Below are 19,139 nucleotides of genomic sequence, written 5' to 3'. Positions count from 1 at the left end.
TGGCAGCAAAGAGGAGCCTCAGGGCAGCCCAGGCACAAGCTCTGGGCAGTCACAGCAAGAAGGACCCAGCAGCAATGGGGGGGAGATGGCCACTTCCCTCCCACCCGGCAGCAGCTTCTGCCTGGTTACTGTTGCTGCTCATGGTGGGCTGTGCTCATAGGTCCTGGCTGGTCTGGAGCTGGTCCACTCCAGCCAGGGTGCATGCAGAGTGGGTGTGCAGCAGGGCAAAGCTGAGGCCAGTGCTGTGCGCACGGGTCCCTGCCAGTCTCCATGAGGCTGGGGCCAAGTGGCAGCCAAAGCTGAAAGGAGCCTCTGCTACCTGGGCTGCCTAAAAATGGAGTCCAGCCATGAAGCTGCCCCAGCCCTGCTGCACACTTGGGGACAGCAGGACTCACCATGGGCTAGACAGCGCCTGGGCCAGGTGGGACCAAGGGACCCACTGGGGGCCAGACAAAGTCCTTCCATGGCTGGATCTAGGCCACAAGCCATATTTTGCCCACCCCTGGCCTTAGTGCACATAGCCAATGGCAGAGATGGAGCAGGAACCATAGAAAAAGATGCATAATCTAGTGCTTACAGCTGGGCTCTGGAGCCAGGAGAGCTAAGTGATGGCCACGCTGTGAATCAGCTTCCTTTTGCATAATGAGGAGAATACCCATGCCCGGGGGTGGTGATTAAAGTCTGGTTAGCAACTGTTTGGAAAGCTACTGTGTTCATAGATACAGTACTTAACGCTTGGGCTTCCTCAGCTTTTGAAGAATGATCTCCTTCTTTCTAAACTAATAGAAATAAGCTGATGCCACAAAATGGAAGGTACTGGCCAAAGTTTAGTAGGATTAATGAAGAGATTATATAATTATGACTGACAAGAAAATTATATTTTATAGCTTAGAAAAGCTTGGATTGATTAAACTGCCATGTTTCAGGGCATGTCCCTTGCAATTATCTTCTACGCGACAAGAGGGATGGAAAAAATCTCTGTATCCGGGAATACTGTTTTGGTATTGGCATTTCTAGCATTGTCCTCTGAAACAAACTGGTGTTACATTGTCAGGATAATGACTGAGGTGTAACATTTACTGTCTGAGCCCCCAAGGTCTGGAATAGCCTGCCGCCGGAGGTGGTTCAAGCACCTACTTCGAACACCTTAAAGAGAAACCTGGATGTTTTTCTTGCTGGGATCCTATGACCCCAGCTGACTTCCTGCCCCATGGGGCAGAGGGCTGGACTTGAGGATCTTCCAAGGTCCCTTCCAGCCCAAATGTCTATGAAATACCCCAGGACCTTCCACTACAAAGAACAACCTGCCACGGCTCATCTAAAAGTCAGAAGGCTCAATCTATCAGCCTCTGGTGGATCTTAACAGCACCAGCAACATTACCTAAGAGTATGGGACAGGAAGGGACATATACTTTTCCCTACTGAAAATCCAGTGAGAATCTTATGCAGGAAAACTGTAAAAAACCAAGCAGGACTTCAAGCACCACCTGAAGGTTGGCAGGCCTATTCCTGCATAAAGCACATGGGTAAGGCAGGACTTCTCCATGAAGAAGGTGATTGGCAGAGTCTCCTTTGTGCCACACCAGAGTGCTGGCTCATATTTAAGCCTCTGAGTGAGGAAGACCACTGACTTACTCCAACTCCACTTCCCTCAGTGCATTAAAAAGAGAGTTTGCCCTCTGACATAGTCTGGGCCAAAGTGCCTTGGTCAGTCACAGAATTATTAATGAATGGCAACAGCACAGAAGACAAGCAAAGGTGAAAGGATTCATTCAGACCTTCATCTTCTATGGCATTTCCCCACTGCATCCTGCGCAGTTTTGCCCTAAGGGTAAAAACTCTTCCCATGGAGCTCCCAAACTGCTGCCTCTCCTCCAGCTTCACCCTGGGCAGATGAGGGCAGGCCAGTGTCACCACTCCTAGCCCTGGCAGGTGGATCCTAAGTGGCGCATGCTTACAATTTTAATTGCAAAAATCTATTCAGATCTCTCCTCTGCTCCCAGTTTCCATACTCAGCCCACTGCCAGGCCTGGGTCTCTCCCCAGCAATGACCAAATGGGACCCTCTGACTGGCAGGGACCCTCCAGATGCCCTGCCCTGTTGCTGGGAATGGCTGTATCACACACTCACCTCTGAGCAACTAACAATGGAGACAACCGGTTTCTCACTGCAGCACACTGGCTGCCCTAAGCATCAACCCACTCCACAGTGAGGGGCAATAGACCCCATCCCATCTCCCCTCACTCTTTCATAGGATCCCTTGCAATTATGTTCCTTCAGGCCATGTGTTCCCATGACCACAGCAATGAGAACCAAAGGGTCAGAGATCAGCCCCAAGGACTCACTGGGGAGCACCTCCCACTCTGTACAGCAATGAGGAGGGGAAATGTGAGCCTGGACATATCCCAGCCCTGGGTAGCTTGAACTTTCATTTGGCTCAGACCTTTATCTCCATGTCCCATGACACTGTTTTAGGCCCACCCCTGATGCCAGGATGTAGATGTTTGGAGGGAGAGGCCTCATGTTTTTCATGCCAGTGTGAAGACCACCGTGAGAGCTACTCCTTGCTAAATGGCACAGCTGACAACTTTCTCACCTCAGCCCCTTCCCGTTTCCATGGCCACTGGCTCACAAGGGACAAAAAAGGACTTCCCAGAGGACCAAAAATAAATTCTTATCCCCCTGCCTCCAAGCTGCAGTCAAACCCAGCTGCTGCTTCCCAGTGTTATCAAGGAGGCATTTGCAGCAGACTCCTTTGTTTCTCAGGATGTGGGGTTGAGAAGTGCTCACACTTGTGCTTCGCAGGCATGACTACCTGCCTGCACTGAACTTCTCATGCCCAGAGAGGTAACACAGCACCTCAACACTGGTGCAGCAGCATGTGACATCCTCAGGCAGGGTACCTACAGATGTCCTAAGGCTTGAACTGAATAGAGCGGGTTATCCAGGAAATCAGCTAAGACATCTTGGAGGGGGTTGTGGGGCACAGAGACACATGGCCTTGCAGATATGGGGTAGCTTGAGACTTAAGACACCAGTCCCATTCCTAACTCAGAGTTCTCCTACTGACTACAGCTGGTGCCTTGGGAAAGGCGCTGTACGCTGCTTTCATCAACCGACTTTCAGACACAGCAGAGATTAGAAAATGGGCAGAGAAGATGTGACAAAGATGCTTGGAAAAGTAGGTTGTGCTTGATATAAGGCTGGCAAAGTCGGGGTTGTTTAGCCTTCAGAGGAGTTGGGTTAGATGGGATTTGATTGTGGTGATCAGAATTATTGTGGGGATGGCAAAAATGGAGCCCTCCTCCCTTCTCCCCCTGGTGCTGACAGCTTTATGTTAGTTGCTGTCTTTATCCCAGGCAGTTAGCCAATATTCAGGCTGTACAGCATTTCTCCTTATGAAAGGAAAGGGAGGATGTAAACCAGGGTTATTCTTTGGTGTAAATTTGTTTGCTTACAAGAAGGCATTTGACATCCTGCTCCCCTGGAAACAAGCAATAGCTGGAAGCTCGTTGCTCACAAATCCCTGAACTTGCCATTCCAGTGAGCTCTGGAAGCGTTGTATGTCTGCTTCCTCTCACTCCTGTTTTCATTGCAACTTCTCCAGGCTGTTTGATTTAACACACACTGGCCATAACATAATATGCTAGCTCCTGCAATGGTGACTAGGCAATCCTTCCAGCTACAAGGCATAGCTCTGATCTCCTGTGTGGCCTGGAGCTTCGGGCAGTATTCTCACAAGTGTTACATAAAGGGCACATCAATACATGCTTTTATGTGCGCCTAAACTAATGAGCATTAAGGCAATTTAGGTGTGCATCTACACGGGTATCAAATTTAGGTATGAATAGCATAAAATTGCCATTTTTAAGGTACGGTAAGAGTGTGCATGTGTAGACCAGTGCCCTTAACATGCCTTAAAAATGGCTAATACATCTTAAATCAGCACATGTAAACGGGCTTGGGTGCTACATCCATTGAGCCTGAACAAGGGTATTGGGCTCCATTGGAATCAATAGGATTTGATACTCTTTTGATCAAAGACTCCCCTGCTGGCAACTGTTAGTGCCTTTAATCATAATAATATTCTAACTATAGATCTGTGGTACCAACAAAGAGGTACATGGGTCATTCATCACACAGTTTAAAATCAACCTTTGGAACTCACTGCTGAAGGCAGTCACCAGTTTAAGGACTGGTCTGGATCTTCAGTGGGAGGCACACTTAGGTAACAAGGTGACTGCGGAGCAGGCAGAGTTGTTCATGATTTTGTTGTGCACCTAAGTTCCCCATCTTTGTACCTGCTGTCATACTCCGGGTTGTGTGAGCTAGCTTGCACCTGAGCATGGGGGAAGTGGAAGTCTATACCTTGCTGCCTGGCCTGGTTAGAAGTGGACTATAAAGGACAGAACAGGGTGATTCATTGACAGAAGGAACAGCTGAGACAATATAATGTGACAGAAGGAACAGCTGAGACAATATAATGAAGCTCCAGTAACTAGTGAGTAACTCACAAGGGTTGGCACCCAGGACAGAGAACAAGGAAACTCAGCAGAGACAAACTGCCTAGAAAAAGGGCCACAGCAGGAACTCCACAATCTCAGACAGCATAAGCCTCCAAAGACATGGCTGCTTAGACCTGTCCATCTTGCTGACATGCACTCTGCTTAGGTTTGACTTGCCTTTTTAATCCAAGGAAGCTGCCTGGTCTATAACAGCTGAGCAATAAGTTACCATGCTTTAGAAAGGCTGCCTGTCTGCTGTATTTCACTTCTGTTTGCACTCCCTTTCTTAAAGGGGTAAAGTCCACATTTAGAGCTGAGCCATCCGGAACTCACCGGTAGGCCATGGAGACAAAGGTGGCCATGACCTAAAGGCCTGGTCTCAGAGTCAAAGGAGGCAGAGGGCTTTACCTGCACCAGAAACTCTGCCTGGGCTAGCTTCAAGGGGTGCTCACAGAGAGACTGTAGAGCCTGGCGGTCTGAAACACTGAATTAGTGACAATGATGAAGTTCTGTGCTTACAAATCAATCATATGGAATCAGAGCAGTTCCTCCTCCATGCAGACCTGCACATTTGGCCTGATGAATTGTTGGTGGTACTCATCTTCCTTTGGATCATGAGGCATTTGCTCTGGTGGAAGCAGGAGCTGAGCTTGAGGCACCCCTTACCTGGTGGGTGTGGTTGATTTGCAGGTTCCCACATGAGTTCTGCTATGTCACATGAGTATTTCTTGTGCTTTCAGCACACCCAACTCAGCCCCTGAGACTGCATGGCCCTAAACTGATCCATGCTGTAGAGAGAAGTATCAAATATTGTGAAGACAGAATAAATCTCAAGAGAGAGAGGAAAAGAAAAAGTACACAGATGGGTAGCAAAAATAAATCGCATCCTTAAGGAAAAAGAAGATCGGAGATGCATTCCACACTGTTTAGATATTATTAAACTTTGGATTTCAAAGTCTTTTAGGACAGGAATTTGCTTGAGGGTATCACTGAATTCTGTTTGCCCCTCCCTACCCCTTTCTCTTCCTCCGCCATCCCTGGTATTTCTTGAGCACCCTCAGGATGTCTCAATCACAAGCTCTGTAAACCTCCCTGAAGCCTGAGATTCCCATCTCATTGGATAAACAGTAGGGCAGTGTGAAGCTTTGGGTGGTGATTCAATTCAGAGGAGATTTGGCCTGATTCAGTGGCTGAATCTTTGAATCCGAATTGAATCAGGGGACCAATTTAAAGGTCCAAATTGATTCAAACCTCTCCGAATCTTCAGAAAAGATTTGGGCAGCTTTGATGATTTGGGCAGTCCCCAGCTCCCAGCTAGTAAGTACTGGGAGGGGGAGGGGGCTGAGGGAGGGGACCATGGGGGGACCCCTGCCAGGCCCTCTGACCCCCACCCACTCCCTCAGCCCCCCCATGGCTGCCCACACCCACCCCAGCTCTGTACTTAAAAAAAAAGCCCCACTGCACACTGGGTGCTGCTGGGTGGGAGGAGGCAATCCCCACTTCCCCGTGCTTCATGGGGTGCTCTGCATGAGTCCACTGATCCCCCCCCAACTCCCCCAGCCTCCCCTCATGGGTGCCCCACCCAGGCCAGCTCCGGCCCTTTAAGAAAAAAAAAACCCAAGAAAAGCCCCAGGACTCACCGCTGGGGGTTGCGGCCTCAGGGCTTCAGGAGCTCATGCAGAGCCCCCCACATGGCGGGGGGCAGCGGGGGGCAACAAGGATCACCCCCTGCCGGCAGGAGTGGTGAGTCTGGGGCAGTTTCCTTTTTTTTTCCTTCAAGGGCTGGAGCTGGCCCAGGCAGGGCACGCATGGGGGGGCTGGGAGAGCAAGAGGGACAAGGGGGGCTCATGCAGAGCCCCCTATGCAGCGTGGGGCAGTTGGGGGCAGTGGAAATCGTCCCTTGCCCAGCAGCACCCGCTGAGTTCGTGCTTTTTTTTTTAATGAGTGCCAGGAGCTGGGGCAGCCACTGCCGGGTTGGGAGAGGGGTGGCGGATGGGCCTGGCCTGGCTGATTCAAAGATTTGGAGATTCAGCAGCCAAATCTCTGAGTCAGATTCAGCTGAATTGAATCGGGACAGTGATTCAAATCACCGCATCAAATCACTGTCCCCTGAATCGGCCGAATCTGAAGCGAATACTAGCTGCTTCACACAGACCTAATAAACAGGCACTTTTCTCAGCACCATATGAAACTAACAGCTGCAAATTCACCCTGGTTTCACCTGCCCCTGGGATTCAATGTCAAAGGAATCAGGAACATTCCTGTGTGCTAACATTAATGTATAAAAAGAGCCCTTGAGAGCTGAGGGAACTGTGGTTGCTATGGCTGTGTAAGACTATCTAGGAAGTGATGCAGAAGATTCAAGTCAGCAAAGAGGAGCAAATCAAAGGAAGTGATTCTTGCACTATTGTCGAGGCCTCACCTGGAGTACAGCGTGCAGTTTTGGACTCCACACTTCAAGAGGGATGTGGACAGTCTGGAAGCAGTCCAGCACGGAGGAACAAAAATGATTTAGGGCTTGGGAAGCAACATTTATGAGAAAAGGCTGAAAGAGCTGGGTTTATTTAGTCTGGAGAAGAAAACACTGAAGGGGGATTTGATAACAGTCTTCAAATACCTGAAAGGTGACTGATTACAAAAAGGATGGAAATGGACACTTCTTAGCCTCCTCCCCGCTCTCCCTGATCTTGTTCATCTGTGCCATCAAGCCCCTGGCCCAGCACCCGCTGCAGGGCTCAAGGGTCCGTGGAGTCCACATCCTGGGCCGCAGCAACTGAGAGGCCAAGGTCCTGGCTTACATGGATGATTTGAACAGCCTGTCCTAGAACAAGTGGTTGGCAGAGAGAGGCCTGGTGCACACTCAGGTATATGAGGCAGTGGCAGGGGCCAAGCTCAACGTGAGCACCTGCCTTGCCGTGGGCGAGCTCGGGGACCTGGAGTCCCTGGGGGTCTCTGTTCCCTGCGAGAGCGTCAGGATCCTCAGGATAGATTTCGACCCTGAGCTGAGTGGCAGGACAGTGTGGAAGAAGACAGAGGCAAAGGTAAGCAGAGACAGGGGCTGTGGCACATGCGTGCCCTTTGCACTGGGGGGGGGCACGCCGTGTTTGTGAAGGCGGTGTTGTTACCAGTGCTTCTGTACATCGCACTGGTCTTCCCCACTTCTGAGCATGTCACCCACAGGATCCAGAGGGCCATGTGCGTCTTCTTCTGGGGCTCCAGATGGGAAAAGGCCGCCCAGAAGACCTTGTAAAGGACAAGGTATCTGGGGGCATGGGCATGCCAGACATCCTCCTGTTCCTGTGGGCCAAGTATACGGGCCTGATCTGCAAGCTGGTGACAGACGCAGAAGCCATTTGCCTGGTGAGATACTTTGCAGGGCACATCCTGAGACACTGGTGGGTGTTCACCCCAACCAACCACAGACCGTGGCTCATGGGCTCACCGTGACTCTATGAGAGCCTGAACCAGTGCCGCAGTTTGTACGGCCTGCAGAGCACAAGCCCTGCGACCATGAGCAACCACAAGAAAATCCAGTGAGACAGTGAGGCTGAGGGACACCATGTCGCCCGTGGACCTGCTCCTGGGCAATGCATGCCAGGCTGTGTGGGAGTGCCTTGATCACAAGGACCTGCACAAAGATCACAAGGACCTGAACTGGCTCACAGCCCACCGAGCCCTGCCAGCGAGGGCCCAGAGACATAGAGAGGGGCAGTTGGGGAGACCCAGCTGCCCGTGGCCCAACTGCCACAGAGCCACTGAGACAATCAACTACGTCCTCTGGCTCTGCACGTGAGCCAAAGAGGTATGGACAAGGCTGAAGCAGCTCTGCGAAGCGGTGACTGGCATGAGCTGGTTAACCAGAGAAGCGGCGCTGTACGGACACCTCGCCAAACACCAGGTGAACCCGTTGCCCTGTTTCGACCAGTTTGCATCCTGGGTCAGGAGCGCACTGTGGAAGGCCACGAACCTCCTGCTGTGCAGGCACACGGACGTAGGGGTAGTAGGCTGTATGAAAATGGCTCTGGGCGAACTCCAGACCTACTACCAGAAATCGGTAATGGAGGACGGAGAAGACGCAGCCAAAGCCACCTGGCACAGAGACATGTGGCACAGGATCATCCAACGTCCCCTGAGTGGAGAATTGGGCGGTGACAGAGAGGAAGAGGAAGAGACAAGAGGAACTGAGGACAGCAACAGCAGCAGCAGGTCTTCCAGCAGGAGCTGGAGTGACAACAACATAGACGACAGGTGAACTGAGTATGTGACCCCGCAAGTGGGGCAGGGATGGAAGGAAAGTGTTGCCTGGTCCAAGGAACCAGGATTTGCTTATTTTAGGTGTGTTGCATGGGATGTGGATATTGTAAAGGGTTCAGGTGGCCAGCAGGCCTTTGTACGGGTGCGCAAGTGCAGTTTTTGTAATGGGTGAAACTTTTTTTTTTTGTGGTGTGATACTAGGAGTGTAGCTATATATAACCTGATATAGATATAGATAGATATACACACACACACACACACACACATACATATACACACACACACATATTTTTACAAAAAAAAAAAAAAAAATTCTCAGCCTCCTCCCTTGCTTGCTCCAAGAGCCTTACGGCTAAGGGCAAGCAAAACTCAAGGGCATTCGAACCACAAGCCTCCAGGCATGGGCGTGCAAGTAGGATGCCCACCAAAAGTTTTGGAAACATCTGAAGCCCCATATGGGGGTGGAGGACGTTTGCCGGTAGTAGGGCCACTTATGGTTCTGGACTGACTCTTGGGTTTGGAATTTGTTTTGGCTGATTTGGCTTGGAACATGAAAAATTTAAATTAAAAAAAAATCTCTGTGATAGGGGACAAGGCCTAGGAGCAATGGCCTTAAGCTGCAGCAGGGAAGATTTAGGTTGAAGATTAGGAGGAACTTTATGTGAGGGTGGTCAAACATTGGAACAGGCTGCCTGGAAAAGTTGTGGAATCTCCATGCTTGGAAGTTTTCAGGCACAGGTTAGACAAGCGCTTGGCCAGGAAGCTGACTTCAGGGGTGACACTGCCTTGAGCAGGGGTCTGGGCTAAATGACCTGTGAGTTCCCTTCCAGTCCTTCTTTCCTATGACCCTACAATCCTAAACCCTGGAGACAGACTAGAAGCCCGAGGACAGCTTGAAAAAGTTGGTAGCATGCTGTGGAGGAAAGGCCTGGAGTGGGGGCCCTGCAGGGGACTAGCTCACGGGACCTGTGCACTCCAGGCAGGGGAGCTGCCTCTAGTCGGTTTGATTCCTTCTGTGCATGGAAAAATGAGGGGTTGCCTTTGCAAGTAAATAGAACATACCACACCTTGAGCTGTTCACCCAGGCTTGATTTGCAGCCTGCCCAGCTATTTAAGAGGAGACTTGCAATGACCACAGAGATGACCAGCCCTGCCAGGCAGTATGTTTGGTTTGGAAAGATGGGCAGGTGCTCACACAGCCAACCAAAGTCAGACGAAGACACCAAAGTCAGGTATGGGCCTGGTTTTCTAGGGGGAAATGAAGTGGCATAAGAATGGGTGGGCATGAGTCCTAGGCACTGCCTAAGGGTACCTTCCCTTCATCAGCTCCAGCTCCAGCAGCAAGGAAGGCAGAGCAGGGCAGTGGTGCATGGTGCAGGAGCAGCAGCCAGGGTGTTGCAGATGATATTTTTTTTGCTGCCAAAAATCAGTGGGTTCTTTTGGCCACTCAGCACACACATCATGCCATGTCCCCCAGCAGCAGCCAACCTCCAACTACTGCCCCTGCCCCACACACCACTGCTGCCCAGGGGGCAGTACAGGCCATTTATACTCCTGGGCTAATGCCAGCATGCCAGGTCACTGGCTCTTCACTCCTCATACCAAAGACCAGCTCGGTCCTCTCTTGATGCTCCCTGCACTTCCTATCCTCCTCTGTGAAGAAATCCTGGTTCCCCTACCCCAGAGCGGATCCAACAATGGAGCAAAAGGAGATGCGGCAGTGCTCACTCCCCTCCACCCCAGACCCTGCACCGAGAGCTGATCCATGGCCCTGCCTAAAAGGGGTGTAACTGTGCTGCCACACCATCCCCCCATGCACCTTGCCCCTAACCCTGCCACAGAAAATCTGAGGGGCATAGCACAGCTCATCTCACCAACAGCAACTACTGCACTATGCAAAGAGAAAGCACTTCCCATCCGACTAATGGGAACACAAGCAACGAAGCTATGTCAGCTTCTGTCTGTGCAGGTGGTAGGCTATATCTCTCTGGGCAGTATGTGTTACCATGCCATGCCGGGTTCTGTGTCTGCTCTGATTGAGGAGCTTAGTCCTTAGGTTCAGCTGTATCCCCCCAATGACCATGAGTTAATTCCCCAAGGATACCAAAGAATATGCTGAGGTGCATGGACTGTAGTCTACTGGTGAGACTATTATTTGAAGGAAGGGCAGGCAGATGACAAACCAAACTAGGGGGTGTGAGGAGATGCAGTCTCCTCCCTAGAGAGGTTGGCAGGACACCAAAGGGCTGGGATGAGAAGAGCTGCTCACTCAAGATAAAGGCAAGATTCAAGAGTGTCTCCCTGATGGCCCTGCTCTTCAGGCCTCAGCCCATCAGTTCTTGCTCATGGGAAGTTCCCCAGCTTTCTGATCTCCCACAGAGCAGCTGCTGATATCCCATAACCTGATGCAGCCCAGTATCCTGCCAGCCTGCCCCTGATTCTCTGCCCATGGCTTCCCCAGGCCTGGTGCGACACAGCTGCCCCATTATCTCCCAAGGTCTCCAGATAGGAGAGCAGCAAATTGGTGCCTGTTCCTTTCCCAAGCACCTCCTCACTCAGAGCTGCCTTGGTCTGGTATATAATGGGACAAGATCCATGGAGCGCTTTCTGTTACCCACACGAGAAGCAGAATGGCTTTCCTTTGGATCCTGCCCTGTCTGGCCTTCATCAGCACCGCCTGGGCAGGTAATCTTGATGCTGAGGGCAAGTGCTGTAAGTCACCTAGACCTGGATGTGGGAGAAAGAGAGACATGGGGCTGGGGCCTCCTGAAAGGGGTTTCAGGAAGGGTGGCTGACCCAGGAGGTCAGTGCTCCAAATAGTGGGACACCAGCCCCGTCACTGCCCAGCCACAGCTAGAATGCACTCGGAGCCCCTGGGCCTCTGCACAGTCATTCCCTGTGATGAACCCCAAGGGGCCTGGATAACTCTATGATCTAGCAGGGATTACGGAGACCTGGTGGGACTCCTCACACAACTGGAGTGTTGCTATAGAGGGCCACACCCTGCATAGAGGGGACCAGGTGGAGAAGAAAGATGGAAGCGTTGCTCTCAATGTGAAAGAGGAGTACATCTCCTTGGAGGCCGACATAGGCTCCAGAAATGGACAGCTTGAAGCTCTCTGGTTCAAGTTGCAGGGTGAGTGGGGGCACACTGAGAGAGACCTAACTGTAGGTGTATACTACAGACCACCAAACCAGGGGGAGAAACTCAGTCTGGAGTTCGCTCGAGAATTGACTGTGGCTGCACATGTAACATGGTTGTCTTGGGCAATTTTAGTTATCCAGACATCTCCCGGGAGGGACGCTCGGCCACGTTGGATCAGTTGTGATCCTTCCTGACCTGTGTCAAGGAGCTCTTCCTGACTCAGGAGGTGCGTGGGCCAACCAGAAGTGATGCTCTGCTATACTTGGTCCTGGCCAAAGGAAATGATCTGGTGACCGACTTAAATATAGAAGGAAGTCTGGGCGACAGCGATTATGAAACCGTTGTGATCACTGTCCATTGCAAGGCAAACAAATCGGATAGCAGGATTGAAGTCTTGGACTTAAAAACGCAAATTTCAACAAGCTTAGGTCACTAGTACAGCAAGTGTTGTGGGACCAGGGATGGAAGGCGAAAGGTATGCATGAAGAGTGATTGTTCCTTAAGGCCATGATCTTTGAAGCACAAAGGAAGCCCATTCCCATGTGGAGAAAAGGTAACAGAAGAGCTGGGAAACACTTTTGGCTAAACACGGAAATCATGGTCCTCTTAAGAAAGAAGAGGCTCGGGGTGGGCCCCAAGGAAGACTGTTGCACGATGGCCCACATTTTCAGGGAACAGATAAGACAGGCTAAAGTGGCAATCTAACTTAGATTAGCAATGGGAATCAAGGACAACAAGAAGTTCTTCTTTAGGTACATAGGGAATAGGAGGAAAACAAATGGGACTGTGGGGCCATTGCTCAACAACTCAGGAGAGCTGGTTACCAGGAGAAAGCCGAATCCCTGAATGACTGCTTCATCTCAGTCTTTCACCGGACCAAGGGGAAAACCATGCCAGATGAAGTAGAGTATGAGCATGGTAGCAATAATCGTCTTCCTACTATTGTTGTAGAATTGGGGTATGACCAATTAAAAAAATTAGACATATACAAGTCAGCAGGATCTGATGATCTTTATCTGAGAGGGCTGAAGTAGCCGGCTGATGTCATTGCAGAACACCTGGCAAAACTCCTCCACAGCTCGTGGCAATGTTGTGCCCATCCACAAGAAGGGCAGGAGGGAGGACCCAAGTAACTATAGGTCAATCAGTCTAACTTTCATCCTAGGGAAAATCCTAGGAAGGTTCATCAAGAAGTCTATCTGTGATAAGTTTGCAGAAGGTAAGATTCTGAGTGACAGCCAGCATGGCTTCATTGCAGGCAGGTCTTGCCTTACCAACCTTATCTCCTTTTATGACCAGGTAACTCGCCACCTGGACATGAGAGAGCAGGTTGATATTGTATACCTTTACTTCCAAAAGGCCTTTGATCTAGTATCCCATGATGTCCTCATGTGAATATTGGAGGATTGTAGGCTTAACTCCAAGACAGTCAGGTGGGTGAGAACCTGGCTGCAGGATAAGACCCAGAGAGTCGTAGTGAACAGATCTGGTGAGAAGTGGGCAGTGGTGCCCTGCAGGGGCTGGTGCTCAGTTCAGTACTTTTCAACATCTTAATTAACGATTTGGATGTGGGGGTGAAGAGCTCACTGGCCAAGTTCACGGACAGCACCAAGTTACAGGGAAGTGTGGTCATGCTTGAAGGTAGGCTATAGATACAGGCAGACCTAGACAGGGTAGCAAGTTGGGCGGATCAGAATCAGATGAAGTTCAGCATTGAGAAATGTAAAGTGCTGCACCTGAGGACAAGCAACCCATAAGACACCTTCAGACTTGGCAGCACCAAACTGACCAGCAACATGAATGAAAAGGACCTGTGGGTAGTAATAGAGCACAGTATGAACATGAGCCGGCAGTGCGATGCTGTAGCCAGTAGGGCAACTAATACTCTGGCAGGCATCAATCGTTGCATCTCCAGCAAAACCAAGGAGGTGATTCTTCCACTCTACTCAGTACTGGTGAGACTGCAGCTGGAGCACTGCATCCAGTTCTGGGCACCGCACTTTAACATGGACGCGGACAAGTTTGAGAGAATCCAAAGAAGAGCCACACGTATGATCAGAGTCTTACCCAGCAAGCCGTACGAGGAAAAGCTGAGGTACCTGGGACTCTTCAGCCTGAGGAAAAGAAGGCTGAGAGAGGACCTGGTAGCAGCTTCCCACTACACTAGGGGAGTACATCAAGGGCTCAGTTCACCAGGGCATCCAAGGGGAAAACCAGGGGTAATGGCCACAAATTCCTGGAAGATCAATTCAGGCTCAACATTAGGCAAAACTTCTTCACAGTCAGGATGTCCAGAGCATGGAATAAGCTCCCTCCAGAGGTGGTGCCATTGGCAATGCATAGCAGGTGCAGGTGCACCCCCTGAGATTGGCCGTGCACCCCCTGGAAGCGCCAGTCACAAAACCGGAGGTGCCGATGGAAGTGCACTTCTGGTTTTGCCTGTTTCACTGCTGGTGGTTCTGGGCTCAGCGATCGGCCTCCGGGGGACTCACCCCCCCAGTCGGCAATCTGGTGCCTCCCCAGACTTGGGAGGCACCAGCTGCCCATGGGTGGTACAATCACCTATCCTGGAAATCTTCAAGAGGAGACTGGACAGTCACCTTGCTGGGGTCACCTGACCCCCAGTTATCTTTCCTGCTTGGTGCAGGGGGGCAGACCCAAAATGATCTTCCAAGGTCCCTTCCAGCATTACACTCTATGAATCTATGAACACCCTTGCTGTCTCTCCAGGCTGCGGCACCCCTGCCATTCAGCCAATCATCAGTGGCTATGCCCGGATTGTGAATGGTGAGGAGGCGATTCCTGGTTCCTGGCCCTGGCAAGTCTCCCTGCAGGTGAGAGCCCAACAGCCCCTTGTGCCCAGATGGGACACAAACCCAGGAGGGGCCCAACTTTGAAGGAGCAGGGCGCAGCTGAGCAGAGGGCAGGGTGTGGTGCTCCATGCAGGTGGTCCCACCCACTCAGAGCTGGCAGCTGCAGGTTCCCAGCTAAGTGCAGGTTACTGGGTCTTCCTGTGCCAAGGTAGCCAGTGGAGCTCAGGTACTTTCTGGAAGAGGAGGCCTCCTTCTGGGATCTTTGGGTAGAGTGCCCCAACTTGTGCCAGAGGGGCTGCCCAGCAGTGGAGCCCTATGGGCAAAGCTGGCTGTAAGCTTGTTCCCATCAGGTGAACTACTGTGCTCACAGCTATGTGAAACTGGGGAAAAGACTTTTGCTGAGCTCAGAGGATGCTGGCTCAGACCCCGTGACTCAATGTCTGTGCTCACTTGCAGGGCTTTTGGGACAGTGTGGGTCTTTGCAATGGGGAAAAAGACTGGAAAAGCATCTCTGTAGGAGCCAGGCTGGCAGGATTGGATCCAGAGGAAGGGGTGTCCCTGGCGCGTGCCTACCCCACGGCCGAGGTTGTTCATTGTCTCCTCTCCCCATCACAGGATAATACTGGGTTCCATTTCTGTGGCGGCTCCCTGATCAGTGAAGACTGGGTGGTGACTGCAGCCCACTGTGGGGTCAAGTAGGTGCCCTGCTTTTGCCCTCCTGCACAGTGGAGTCATTGGGGACATAGAACGAGACAGGGAGGACTGGAGATAATTTGGTTGGATTGAAACTGCATGAAAGTCTGGATCTTCTCAGGGAACTGCGCTGGGGTGGATGAGGTGCAGCAGGGCACCAGGTTCCTGCCACAGGGGCTGCTTCACAAGATCCATCTGTGGTTGATGCCTGCTGCTCCATCAATGCCCTGCCTCTATCCTTGCATAGAGGCTTCCCAGTAGCCATGCCAGAGTGTGACTGGCTAAGAACCACTCTGCAGAGCCTCTATGAAAAGCTCAGGGCAGTAGGAGGAAAGGTGCACTTCGTGTCTCCTGAGTGTGACTTCCCTGTGCTTCCCCCTCTGCAGGACAACTGACCGTGTGGTGCTGGGTGCATTTGACCTGGGCTTTCTAGGAGAGGATGTACAAGTCCTGAAAATTGCCCAGGTAGGTGGCTGGCTCTGTGCTGTGCCCACCCCGAGGCTGCCCAGGATCCCACCGCTCTCCATGGGGCCAGGCTAGAGCATCATCCTCTGTCACTGAGGGGAGCCTGGGACATACCCACTTTGCCACATGCACAGAGCTTTGCATGCCCATCACACCCCATCTGAATGTGTAGTGAGTGCACAGTAAGAGCACTGTGGTTCCCGTGGGGCAAAGGACATGGTCTCCCTGGGCTCTCAGTGGTGGTAGAACTGGCCTCCATGGGTCTTGCTGTGAGAGGACCTGGTCACCCTGGGCTCCTGCTGGGGGAGCCATGTCCTCCGCTTGAGTCCTGTGCTGGTGGAATTAGTCTCTGTGGGTCCTGGAGACGTCATCCCTGGTCTCTGTGGGTCTGTTGGGGTATGACCTGGTCTGTGAGGGTCCTGTGCAGTGGTCCCTGATCGGTGTGGGGTTTCCTGGATACCACCAGGTCTCAGAGTGTTGCTCTGTTTCTCTGACAGGTTTTCAAGAACCACAATTTCAACATGCTCACACTCAGAGATGACATCACTCTGCTGAAACTGGCCACTCCAGCCAAAATGACGGCCCGTGTGTCTCCTGTGTGCCTGCCTGAAGCCACCGAATACTTCTCTGGAGGCATAACCTGTGTCACCACAGGGTGGGGCCTGACCAACCCCAATGGTGAGGTCTCTGAGCATGCACGCTGCTCCTGCTGCTTACAACCCTCACCACCTGAGAGCATTCGGGGCCCAGCCGGGTGATACTTCCAGCCAGCTGCCCCCGCTAACTCAGCTCTTGCCCCTCTTCTCAACTCCTCCACCTCCACTCATTCTTTGGGAACACAGTGGACCAACTAAGGGGACCAAAACTGGCACCCCGAGTCCTGTGTATGCCACAGTCCCTCCTGTTGGAGCCCCAGCCTGTTTTTCCCCCTGTGCAGACTGTGAGGACCTGAGGCTCCAAGGTAGCTCTGTCCTGTTCTGGGTCTGCTGGGCTAGAAAGTACCAGGAATGCATGCCCAAGGACCTGGGGGCCTGTGCACTGTGCACTGTTCTACTGAATGCTTTCCTTGTTCCTTGCCATGTTTTGCAGCTCAGAAGACCCCTGACAAGCTGCAGCAGGTGGCCCTTCCACTCCTGACTAATGTACAGTGCAAGTCATACTGGAGCTACAGGATCAAGGATTGCATGGTCTGCGCAGGTGCCAAGGGAGCCTCCTCCTGCATGGTACCCATCCCTCCACCCAGCCTTCCTTTACCTTACTTCCAGGCTCTCCATCTGCCCAGGAAGCCCCAGTACCCTGAGGATGCTCACCTTCTAGCCATTTCCTTGCTCCAGCTCTTCCTTCCACTGTCTCCATCACTCCATCTAGTCATTTGGATGACAGGACTGAGTGCAAACTAAGCAGATTTGCAGGTGACACCAAGATGGGTGGAGTTGCAGACACTCTGGGGGGTAGGGCTAGAATCCAGAATGACCTGGAAAGACTGGAGAAGTGATCTGCAATCAGTCAGATGAAATTCATTACATTTCGGCACTTGGGATTAAATAACTGGACCCACAAATATATATTGCCTGAGCTGCAGTACTGCAGATAAAGACTGAATAGGAGCCAACAGCGTGCTTTTGCTGAAAAAAGCCAACACTGGATTATATTAATAGGAGTGTCACTTGTAAATCAGGAGAAGTGAGTCTTCCACTCTTTTCAGCACCAATGAGGCCTCACCTGGAGTGCTGTGTCCAGACTTCAGAAGAGATGTGGACAGATTGGAATGAGTCTAGCAGAGTGACAAAAATGGCTAGGGGCCTGTGAAGCATGACTTATGAGGAGAGGCTAGAAGAAGTAGGGTTATTTAGCCTGAAGAAGACAAGATTGATAGCAGTTTCAAACACCTGCAGGGAAATTATAAAGAGGATGGAAATAGCCTTTGCTCTGTGACTACATGGGACAGGACTAAGAGCACTGGCTTCAAAGTGCAACAGTGGAAATTTAGGTTGGAGATTAGGAAGAATTTTCCGACTGTGAGGGTGGTCAAGCATTCGGAAAGGCTACCTAGAGGAGTTGTGAACTCTCTGTTCTTGGACATTTTCAAAGCAGCTTGGACAGACAGTTTGGCCAGGAGGTTTAGGCCAGGACAATCCTGCCCCAAGCAGGAGACTGGATTAGATGCCCTGATGAGGTCCCTTCCAGTCCTACCTTTCTATAATCCCATGCCTGCATCCACTACTGCACTAGTCTCACTGCACAGTAGCCATGCTCCTCTCCATCCACCCCTCCTCATCCCTGCCTGTGGTCCCTGCACTCACTCTCTTGGATATACTGATCCATCTGTGAAAGCACATACGCACTCCCTGAAGCTTTTTTCTGTTGAAGAGCGAGGGGTGGTGGGCAGATCCTCGATGATTTGTTTCACAGGATTGAAGGCTCCCCCACCCCAACCTCCTGCTGCTGTTTCTCTTGCAGGGTGACTCTGGTGGCCCCCTGGTGTGCCAGAAGGATGGCATCTGGACCCTGGTGGGGATCGTCTCTTGGGGAAGCAACACCTGCTCCCCCTCCAGCCCCGGTGTTTACACCCGTGTCTCCAAGCTCAGGCCCTGGATCAATGAGATCATAGCAGCCAATTAATGTTGGCAGTGCAATTAATGTTGGCAGTGGCTCCCATGTGAACAGTCAATAAAGGACACCTCAGAGCCTGGCCTCAGCTGCTCTGTGCTCTTGCTTTAGGACAGTGCTGATCTGTAGGGGGCAGGATTCAGGCAGAAGCACAGACCCCCTGTGGCATCCTGCCTATGCACCAAGAGCTGGGGGAGCTTCATAACACATTCCCCAAATCCTTGGGGGTCCCCAAAGGGTGGCTGTCTTTCCCAGAAGGTACGAGCTCATGGAGGCTGGCACCAGGTACCTTGAGAGTTCAAAAGGAGATGGGATGCACACCTTGCTGGGGTTATTTGACACCAGCAGTCTTTCCTGGCCCGAGCAGGGGGACTGGACCCGACAATCTCACAAGGTCCCATCCAGGCCTAAACTTCTGTGACTCTGTGACGGCAGTGGCCTAGTGTAGCACCAGGGTGAGCACTATCACAACCTAGCTAATGCAAACCAGTGCCACAGCCACACCCCCAGAGCTCTCACCACTGCTCAAGGGTCCCTCCTGAAATCAGTGGTATATTCCTAATCATCCAGCCCTCTCTGCCCATTGCAATGGACCCAGAAAGCGTGAAACCCCCTCTGCAGGTTGGCTTCACAATTCCACCTTAACAATCAGTT

General features: G+C 51.7%; 1 protein-coding gene across 2 annotated transcripts; it reads left to right on the top strand.

Annotated features, from left to right (window-relative positions):
• Positions 1 to 6,143: 6,143 nt before the first annotated feature.
• LOC149857396 (chymotrypsinogen 2-like) lies at positions 6,144 to 18,765 on the top strand. 2 transcript variants are annotated; one of them, XM_090063452.1, is made up of 7 exons: positions 6,144 to 6,248; positions 14,635 to 14,738; positions 15,333 to 15,412; positions 15,797 to 15,875; positions 16,373 to 16,553; positions 16,965 to 17,098; positions 18,336 to 18,765. In XM_090063452.1, the coding sequence occupies exons 1-7, from the start codon at positions 6,197 to 6,199 to the stop codon at positions 18,495 to 18,497; spliced, it is 792 nt and encodes a 263-aa protein (XP_089919578.1). In that variant the 5' UTR covers positions 6,144 to 6,196; the 3' UTR covers positions 18,498 to 18,765. The 2 variants fall into 2 exon arrangements, with proteins under 2 accessions (XP_089919578.1, XP_089919579.1); XM_090063453.1 differs by lacking the exon at positions 6,144 to 6,248 and adding an exon at positions 8,043 to 11,444.
• Positions 18,766 to 19,139: the final 374 nt, after the last annotated feature.

The sequence above is a fragment of the Crocodylus siamensis genome, chromosome 9 (assembly GCF_052110815.1).
Source record: "Crocodylus siamensis isolate JL-2025a chromosome 9, ASM5211081v1, whole genome shotgun sequence".
Classification (NCBI taxonomy): domain Eukaryota; kingdom Metazoa; phylum Chordata; order Crocodylia; family Crocodylidae; genus Crocodylus; species Crocodylus siamensis.
The sequence above is the reverse complement of the archived record's forward strand: the minus strand, read 5'-3'. Positions and strand labels throughout refer to the sequence as shown.

Coding starts and splice junctions, on each gene's coding strand:
- LOC149857396 (XM_090063453.1), top strand. CDS start 11,390: ATGGCTTTCCTTTGGATCCTGCCCTGTCTGGCCTTCATCAGCACCGCC. Junction 15,413..15,796: donor GCAGCCCACTGTGGGGTCAA/GTAGGTGCCCTG, acceptor CCCCCTCTGCAG/GACAACTGACCGTGTGGTGC. Junction 17,099..18,335: donor AGGGAGCCTCCTCCTGCATG/GTACCCATCCCT, acceptor TTTCTCTTGCAG/GGTGACTCTGGTGGCCCCCT.